This window comes from Manis javanica, chromosome 3, assembly GCF_040802235.1.
Source record: "Manis javanica isolate MJ-LG chromosome 3, MJ_LKY, whole genome shotgun sequence".
In the NCBI taxonomy this organism is placed as follows: Eukaryota; Metazoa; Chordata; class Mammalia; order Pholidota; family Manidae; genus Manis; species Manis javanica.
The window spans coordinates 24,399,800-24,410,080 of record NC_133158.1 but is presented as its reverse complement, the minus strand read 5'-3'; the positions used below and the strand labels follow the sequence as shown (position 1 = coordinate 24,410,080).

The window sequence follows — 10,281 nt, the reverse complement described above, 5'->3', positions numbered from 1 at the left end:
TGGGCCAGACTTGATACATGCTCCCAGCCTGCTGTGCTCAGATCTAACCTGACCTACACTAGGTGTGACCCTACACAGCTTGACTTGTTAAGGGGTGTGTGTTAATTTGCCTCTATTCTACACAATCCCAGGCACACTGAGCATCTGCCCTATGCCTGACACTGTGCAAGGTGCCAGGGCCGCCTGCGGCTGAAAGCATGAACATGATGCATGAGGTCCTGGCCCTCTCCCCCTGAATACGGGCACTGGAAGAGAGAGGACCACTGGAAACAGGTATGGCCAGGACTGGGGAGAGTGGATGTGGGACGACCAATCACCCCAAGTGAAATTTAACCACTGGGAGATATGTCTTTAATTCCTTCTTTCTCCATATTCAAAATACTTAGGGCGGCAGCACTTTTTATACTTGGCTAAAGATTGTCTGTGGCAACAATTTGAACCTACAAATTGTATTTTATGGTCATTTCAGAAAATTATTAAGTCCAGTAGTAGTAAAAAGTTTTTAAAAATTCATGCATTATATGTGGTCCGTATTTACTCATTTACACTTTTAGGAGTCTGCAGTTTTTCATCTGGGGGCAATGCAATATACCCAGTTAAACACGAAATCTGCATTTTACAACTTGGTTTATTTATTTATTCTTCATCCCCCAAGAGATAGGTTTTATTGCTGACTATGCTATACAGGAAAAAAAAAGAGGAAGTAAAAAGTAAACTCTTTACTTTTAAGGGGCTAACAGAGCATAAATCCTCTCAGATGGTTTTTAATTTCTGTGCACTGAGTTTGTGTCTGGAATTAAATGTCACCACAGCTGACTCAAAAAGCTCTAAAAACAGGGCTTCAGTACAACCTTAAAGTTATAAAGCAAATGCCCCAGGCAGAAAGATAAGTAGAAAAGAAAAAAAGGGGGGGGAAATATTTGTAAGTCTGCACTTCAGTAGAATTTGACCAATTTTTAGAAACACTGGGGAAATCCATTGTCAGTTGTCAAAACTTTACCCAAGTCTCTAGAAACATTTGTAGTGCAAGAGATTGTGCTCCTTTTTTCTCCCAAATTTCAAAGGATATGACACCAACCAGAAGTCAGATTCTCAGAGGGAGCTTGAGAAATTTTAGATAGATTCAATGAAATATCTTATGAGCAAGTAGTCTATGATATCTCTACGAGACTGAACATATCTTTCTGATGATTGTAGGTAGCTTATGTTTGCTTTATTTTGCTTACTTTGAATCTTATTTTAACAATTTAATGGTTTTCTGCTGGACTTTAACTGGTAGCCATGAGAAGAATGAGTTGAACGTACTGTCATTTCGATATGTTTTATAAGCTAGGCAAGTAGCTCTATGTTTGCCCAATGAAATATCGCCCAGTTGACATCTACGTAAGGGTGTATCTTTGGATTAAAGAGACAACCCAGCGAGACTTGGGTTGTTTTCCAGTAGAGATGAGGGCTATGCCTGGGCACCGACACATTAAGGGGTCAGGACAAAGGCTGAGGTAGCTTTCAGGGCACAGAGCAGAGAGTGAACAGTATCATGGAAAATATGGGTCAACTGTTGAAGCTCCAGTAATTCCCTGCCTTGTGTGGAATTTATCTGGCTCACAAAATATGGATATTATTGTAAACATTTAGACTCCTATTTGGGTATCTTGTGTTGTCTCTGTAAGATGCCTGATTTTCTTTCAAGTTATCTTTTCAGACAGAAAATGTGACAATGAGATGTGAAAAAAAATGCATGGCTGTGGTATGGCAAAAAAAGAAAATCACAAAACATTTTTGAATCATCAGATTTGAAAACTAATTGTACTTTCAACAGCTATAAAAATCAGAATACATAACAAATTCTAGGGGAGAGGGCTTAGTTGTGTAGAACATTCAAATTATCTCCCCACTGAGATATTCAGCAGTTTTATTACTTCTAATTATAAAGGATAGACATTTATTATTTTTACACACATGGTTACCACATATCACTTACTTATCCAGTCACCAGAGAATACCAATTTTGCATTTTTTTTCTGACCTAGAATTCCTCCTAGGAATAAATAACATAAATAATATCATTTCAGGGAATGCTGACATTTCAAAGACATCATCTTACCTTGATGAGGAAGCTGCCATTTTTGTGTTTTTTATCTGTGCTTCTCAAGCTTCCCTTTAATTGTTTAAAATTCTCACTTGTTGAAAAATTTAAAAATATCAGATTACTTCCTTTTATTGTCATTGTTTTAAAATTTCTTTTTCTACATGGTGTGGAATCATCAGAGAAAAAAAGAATTATTTTTATCAGAGGTGGCATAATTCTGATTAGCAATACTTAAGTTTATTTGCAAAAGGAATTGAATGATTTATGTGTTTTCTGTCTTCTATACTGTGACACTTAAGTTAAGCAGTGATAGTAGTTAATTACTTCAAGATGTAACACTAAAGAGTGGTTTTGCTATTTCCTGAAGGTATCCATTCAGCTAAGGTCTTTCTTCTGTGGTTTTACCAAAACTTTATTTGGAAAATACCAAACCATCTAAATAAGTTTTTAAACTGGAAATAATAATCACTTAAATTAGTAAAGAACATACATTTTGCTGTTCGAGGAGCCAACACTGGGCTTACGTTACACTATTTACCAGCTGTTGGATCACTAACAAATTATTTAACCTTTCAGACTCCTTCTCTTCATTGCAAACTGGGTAATAAGCACAGGGGCACACACAGGACCAGCAGGGAAAAGCCCCGCAGATAAAAGAAAGCACCACTTTGGAAAAGGGCAGCTTTGTTACTATTTGGACTTCAAAATTAAATTCACATGAAAAATACCTCTCAAAAGTTTCAGAAGTGCTTTCTAACCTACAACTCCTAACAAGAGATCCTCAATTCTCTTCTTCCACATATAAAACACTCTGAAATGACTTAACCACCTTTCCAGACCACCACACACTGCGTCATCCTAACTAACAGTTCTGCTCTAGATTGATGTTCATTGTCCAGTTGTTTCAAGTAGGCAGAAACATTGTTTTTTATTTTCTCCAGGCCTATAACTATGTTCTTAATTCCCTTCATACCCTGCTACCACTTGGGTTTGTTAAAAAAAAAAAATCAGTCTCTCCAAAGCTCAAAGTACCACAGGTTTATTCTAGACATGTGATAGAAAGTTTCTCTTTCCAACATTATAATTGTTCTACATTTAAGTCTGTCATGTTGGTTCATATGTAAATATTCATTCATGAAAATGGTAATGGTGTTTATGTTCAACCTGATTAACTGTGCCTCGAATTTGTACTATTCCAAGATAGGCTCTGTCTCCCCCTGAACACCCTCCTCTCCCCACACTTCCCTCTCTCCGGGCTTCACTCTAGCGCGTATCCATCCCACCACGAATGCCCTGCCCCACTTTGTGTCCAGAACTCTAGTTCATCCTTGCGGAGTCGACTCAGCAGTCTCTTTCTTTGCTCCTCCTCTACCCCGTACATATTTTTATTGAAATAGCTTTTAGACGGGTCTGCAAAATTCTGATTTACATTCCATTCTGTCCGAGGCTATGGATCTACATTGGAAAGACAAAGTCCAAAACTGTTCATGTTTGTATCTCCAACATATAACATATACTGCCTAAATGTTAAATGGACAAATGACTACACTTTACTTTAGATAGTGCCGTTGGACTTTCTTACAAATCGCAACAGGTGGCGATTTCAGTTTTCATCTTTCTGTAGGATGTGATCATCATGGCACCTGCATTATTGTTTCTTTTGGGGGCCACAGCGATACTGCAAGCACACTTACTTCCTGATAAAAAATGTAAGTACCATCTATTAAACTCAGTGTTTCCTTAAAAAAAAAAGTAAGTACAATACAAAAATGTTAGCATGTTCTCTTCTAAATTATCCCTTAGGAAACGATAGGTGGATTTTTTTAAAAAGGGATAGATTATTCATTCTTATCAGAAATAGAAGCTCTTTAAACATGCTATATTTTAAGAAAGCAAAGTTGGTTGCAATGGATGTTTTATGCTACAATGGGAAATCATATTCCAAGTGTGGGTATACAGCCACAATGGAATAAAGCTGGAGCTGGTGTCCACATGTCTTCCCCTGCAAGGGAATGGTAAGACGACCTCACAACCAAACAGTAAAACATGTAATTTTTACTGTTTGGTTCAGAAACTTGTTGATCTATGGGTGTGGTGAGAGGACAGCATCTAAGAAAACTGTGGCATGGTCCCTATTGCACTGTGGTCTGAGAAGACTGTGACACGACAGTGCCCTATACCTGCTCTCCCAGCACAGCAGCCACCAGCTATGAGCCACTATCAGGCACCTAAAATATGGCTCATGCACGTCTGATGTTATTTAACTAATTTAAATATCCACATCTGGCCAGCGGCTACCAAAGGACAGTGAGGTACAGACAGAACCCCAGCAGTTGGTACGTGGCAAGTCTGGATGCAGTTGTGGAAAGTTATTAAATATTATAAGTCAGTGGAAACACCCTGAACAGGAAGCAAATGAATATAAAAGGAGGGTTCACAAATGTGTGTACCATATTTTCCTAATTTAAAAAAAAATGTGTAAAAACATATAAATATATACCCCTAAAAAAAAGATAATGAATAGATCACATGTTAATGCCATTCTCAGTGGTGGGGTTGTGGGTAGTTATATTTTGTTTTCTGTTTTTTTGTTTTCTCATCTGTGCTTTTCACAAAATTTCTAAACTGAACAGGCATTGATTTTGTAACTTAAAAATCGTGTTTTTGAAAGCAAAGGTAGAGAATGATTCATTAAGGAAAAAGTACCTTTCTTTCTATAAATGTCTACTTAAGTACTTTTGCTCACAATATTATTTTTTTGTCTTTGAAGCAAAAGGAAGAAATGCACTTTACATCATGAACCTGTACACACACATGCATAAGGAGATTTAATTAATGGAAATCAGAGATTCATGAAACACTACTCTATTTCACGCACCCTGTTGTTTCTAGCCTATTTTCTTGCATGTCTTAAAAAAACTATTTGTTAGCTTAAACCATTAAATTTTCCAAGCCAATCAATGGATAATGACCGTCAGTTTGAAACCTACAGTTACAATGAACAATGATAAAGAAAAATATTCCTCTTTCAATAAAAAACTTTAGATGATATAGGCAAAGTAAGAAAGAGAATGAGTTAAAAGCAGTTTTAAAGAATCTGCTTCTAAAATTATTTTGGTATTACACATCCTAATGGCCATGTCGAACACCACACTATGCGAAGCATTTTGAAAATTTTGAAAATGCCGCCGTATACAACTGACCACTGGGTTGCTTTTTTTGCTTTTGCCTAGCCGTTTTGCTTCTCCCACCTGTCAACTTCAGCCTCACTGTTACTGACTTAGCTCAAGTGCTTTTACGCTGGGAACCAAATCCTGATCAAGAGCAAAGGGGTGTTAATCTAGGATATCACGTGAGAATACACACTCCACAAGAAGAAGATGTAAGTTTATTCTGACAGCGATCCTTGTTGCAATTTTCATTTTGACTGTGTTTTCCCTGATAGTTAAAAAAAAAAAAAAAAAAGGAAGGAAAAAAAAGGCTGTTTATGTTCCCCATAGTGCCTCCATTGAAATGGCTGGGAACTTGTGAACCTGTGCTAAGCATGTCACCTGGCATTTAACAGCAGCACAGAATGGTTTCAGTTTGGGACAATGCTTTCACCTAAAAAAAAAAAATTAGTAACTTCTAAGGTATAGTGGATTTGATAGTGGTTTTATGTTTCCTATAAGACAGCCAAGAGAAAAAAGAGAAGCTGAGTAAAATGGGAGGAGGCAGGGTGCTGAACCCAAGGAGCCAAGTTCAAATCCCAATTCATCCACTTCCTGCCCAGACAACCCCGGGCCAGCCATCTAACCTCCCAGAGTGTCAGGTCACTGTGGGGATATATAAGGCACCTGGTACCTAGTCTATGCATAATAAAATTAAATGAGAGGAGAAAAAGTTTGTATTAACTACTTTTCACTCAGTATGGAATTCTGGAGAATTTACTGTCAATTCTTTACTCCAGAGAGACTGGAACTACAGATGGTGGTCAAAGGGAATGTGGCCTTAATTCTGACATTTTGTTTGTTTTTAAGAATGTGTTCATGAATCACTGAAGAATTACTATGTTATTATCATATTGCTTTTTTAAAAACATGTCCAAATACTAGACTTGGGCAATTTACTAATTTTTAAAAACAACTTTGAGATATGACTGATGTGTACAAAGCTGTATATATTTAGTGTACACACCCTGCTGAGTGTGGGGTAAGTATTCAGTCATGAAACCAGAATATTACTTTTGTCTGGCAAAACAAAATCGATGCATTTTATTTATGTGACATTTCAAAAAAATGGAAGAAATGCACATTAGATTAAAATAGTTATTAAGGCTATTTCCTCTTTATGTATCATGACTTATGTGTTGTGTTTTTAGTATGATACCATGAACACTGCAAGCAAGCGTGTGGCCATCCTTCATGAGGGCTTCTCAGCCAGTGTGCAAACCGTCCCATGGGACAGCCACTCTCTCAGGCCAAGCTGCTGGGTTTCTGCTGAACTGAAAGCTCCACCGGGTAAGGTGGGCCTCCTCAAGTCCCATTTTGTATTTTGGACTTTGCAGATATGGGAAGGTTGAAAACAACTCACTTTTCTTTTTTTAGTCATTGCTTCCTGCCACGTATTCTTCACCTCAGCAACCTCCTAAGCTAGGCTGTGACCGCTTCCAAGTGTCATCACCCATCCGATTCCGATGGGCACGTCCCTGCAGGCACCGCTTACACCTCTCACTCCCCTGCTCCGACAGCCACAGGGCCACACACACATCAGGGCCCATCAGGCCCCTCATCTTTCCAGCCACACCCTACAGGAATCTGCTGCAATAGGGACCATGTCACAGGAATCCGCTGCTCTCCTCAGAAGGATTTCTAAGCATGGCCCACCCACAGCCGGCTCATTCTTGCCTCAGAGCCTTGACTTCCCTGGGTTCACCTCCTCTGCTTGCCTTTCTGAATCCTCCCCATACTCCAAAGCCCAGGTCAAGCCACACCCCCTCTGTAAAGCCCTTTTGTTCTTCACCCTGTGCACCGGCGGTGCTCTTCCTCCTCGGAATCCACTCACGGGCTGTGCTCCTCCTCACTGGGTTCTTACCACATGACTGACCTTCCATAGTGAACCGACTCCCAGGTGGCCATCCCCGACTGTGCGCCCACTGCGGGCAGAGACACTGCCTCACGCGTATTACATCTAGCACAGCAGGCAACACACACCTTCAACGGAGTATTCCCCTGTGTTGTGTTTGTAGATTTGTTTTCAATTCTATGGCTTCTCATACCAAACTGAGTAAAACTTTGCTGACAGTTCACAGAAGCCATGAAACTAAACCACCGAACTGCCATGAGGATCCCAGTGTCTGCATACTGTTCTCCAGGGGCAAGTTAGGGTTCCTAATACATACAGCCAGGGATACTTGTGATGAAACACTTGCAGACACACACGAGGGAAACAGAAGGCCGGGGATAAGTGAGTGCACCTAATAACAGTCGTCCTAGCCAGTCTGACCCCTGGGTAATTATCAGATCTCTTGCATGTCACTGAACGAAAAGGCCGTGCCCCCAGAATTATGTTGGCAATGAATGCAGCATGGTAAAGATTTTCCCATTTACTCATTGTGACATGTTGTCTAGACAATACAGCAGCCAATCCACAATGGGCTTGATCTCAAGTACAGAGAGTAATACAAGGAAGACACAAGATGATAGACAGGTCTTTGTGTACCTCCTTGGCCCACTTTTCCACCTCTCCATAATATGTAACTGGAATTCACAACTATGTTTCACAATTCAAATGCCACATTTGTCAGGTGCTCACTGTGACACCTTGACCCCTACCACTGTGGGCCTTGGTTTTTCCAACTGTAAATGAGAGAGTTGGTCAAGGAAGGTGTCCAGTGCCACTTCCCATTCATTCTTTCTCAATTATATCTCTTCAATCCTAGTTATTCTCTGAGCATGCCAATACAGGTTGACACTAATGAAAAGTTAATTCTTCCTTGAATCAAAATGAGTTCATTCTGAACAATTCCTTGGAAGGGGACTGGGAGACAGCAGACATCAGGGAACTAAGCTGTACGGGCATGGCTCAGTCAGTGCAGGAATAGCACATTTAGTGCAAGGCATGTGCATTTCTGGGTTTCCACATTTGTGCATATGGATGGATAGAAAGAAACATGCCCGACAGTACATGCTGATAGCGCACAGTAGCCAGTCTTCCTTTTGTCTTTAATTTTTCTACTGACAACAGGAGGGGTGTGGGGTGGTCTCTTCCAGAGAGGAGACACCGGAGAGAATGACACAGGCTGACACTGATAAATATGATCTCACCCCTGACCTAAGCTAGGCTCAAGACCCCTTTCTGTTGTTCAGGATTGAGTCTGCAGACTCCCGCTTCTATGAGATCCTCACTGCCCCTCAGCCCACCATGCTTCTTTCCTCCTCTGAACAACCACAAGGGTAGTGTTCCCAGAGTGTGTCCTGAGGAACACCAGTCAACATGCTGACAATGGGGGCCAAAGGAAACAAGGCTTTCCAGTCAAATAACCATGGGAAATCCTCAGTGAACTGAACATAACAGGTACGACTGAACATCTCAAGACTTCCTGATGACCCTGCGTCTTAAAAAGGACTCTAACTGCTAGTCTGCACTGAGTCTCCAAAGAGGTGGTATTATTTTGCAGTGAAGACACAACTCATTTCCTTCTGAGCAGCCATCTACATTTTTCATGATGCATTTGTGTACCACCTAATGAATCATGCCAATTCAGGATGGGACGTGGCATTGGACACCTTCCTTGACCAACACTCTCATTTACAGTTAACTGGAAAAACCGAGGCCCACAGTGGTAGGGGTCAAGGTGTCACAGACAGCACCTGACAAATGTGGCATTAGAACTAGGCTGCTGGACACCAACCTCTGAATGACAATACATAATTCTGTTATTGAACTGTCATACATGTATGTTATGCAAACCTCCTTCCTAAGTAGCTAGAAAGCATTTTCATGTCAGAAACTCAGGCTTTGCAAGCCTAGCTTCTTCCCCTTTGAAGTGGCCCTTTGCAAATCGTAGGTTTCCCTAAAGCAGTGATGACTACTTTTTGATGACAGTTAAGATGTTCCCAATCACTACAGTGTCAAAGGAAGTACAACATTCACAAGTTATGGAGAGCAATGTTTTTTTGCTTATGTTTGACCACCCAGGATCTCCTGGAACCTCAGTTGTGAATTTAACTTGCACTACAAACACCATGGTAAACAGTCATCAGCACTCAAGGCCATACCAAGTTTCTCTTCACTGCGCCTGGCTCGTTGGCAAGGATGCCCCTGAGGACACGCAGTATTTCCTCTACTATCGGTTAGTACCTATTTTAACTTATGCAAATGGATTGTTTCCTCTGCCTTAAAAAACTTCTGAGTGTTCCAATTTAGGTATGGTTCTTGGACAGAAGAATGCCAAGAATACAGCAAAGACACACTGAAGAGAAATGTTGCATGCTGGTTCCCAAGGACGTTTATCAGCAGCAAAGGGCGGGACACCCTGGCAGTGCATGTTAACGGCTCAAGCAAGCATGCGGCAATCAAGCCCCACGATCGGCTGCTTGCTCTTCATGCAATTGGTAAGGCTGACTTGACTCACAGCTAAAATAACAGAATCCCCAGATCTCAGCATTGGCAGGGGTTATAAAGATTGCCTAGTCTGACCACTTTTCTGATACCATGGCCTCTCAACCTCAGCACCACTGATGTGTTCAGCTCCCCGAGTTGTAATCACTCATGAAGGAAGCCCATTACATTTCTTAGCAGCTCTGATTTCATCAAAATTCTGTCCACAGGTCCTGTGATGGATTCCCAAACAATTCTGGTCTCTTTCCCCACAAGAGAGCCTCTCAGCTCTCGAAAGGCAGCCAGGTTTCCCATCCTGAGATTTCTCTTTCCCATTCCTTCTCATGATCCTTCCCCATCCTGGTCTGTCCCCTCTGGATGCACTTGAGTTATCATGCCTCTCTTAGCATGTGATTCTCAGATCTACACATAGTATTTAAGACTTTACTTGCTCAGGTCTCAAAATAGGAGATATTTTCCTTCATCCTAGACACTTGCATTAATGAAACTCAGGAACATTTCGCATAGCATTCTTGGTTAGTAATGCTTGTTTATTAACCAACGGCAGCACAGTTAACTAGTGTGAGCTGTGGAACCAGGCTGCCTGGACT

The 10,281-nt window shown here is 40.8% G+C and overlaps 1 protein-coding gene across 1 annotated transcript in view; it reads left to right on the top strand.

Moving 5' to 3' along the window:
- The window catches only part of IL5RA (interleukin 5 receptor subunit alpha), a 35,687-nt gene continuing 25,406 nt past the window's right edge, over nt 1–10,281 (top strand). The window contains exons 1-6 of the mRNA XM_017649818.3: nt 1–273; nt 3,714–3,798; nt 5,323–5,471; nt 6,450–6,588; nt 9,269–9,422; nt 9,497–9,684. Of these exons, the coding sequence (XP_017505307.1) occupies nt 211–273; nt 3,714–3,798; nt 5,323–5,471; nt 6,450–6,588; nt 9,269–9,422; nt 9,497–9,684 (778 nt within the window). The 5' untranslated portion in view covers nt 1–210. The remainder of the gene's footprint in view (nt 274–3,713; nt 3,799–5,322; nt 5,472–6,449; nt 6,589–9,268; nt 9,423–9,496; nt 9,685–10,281) is intronic.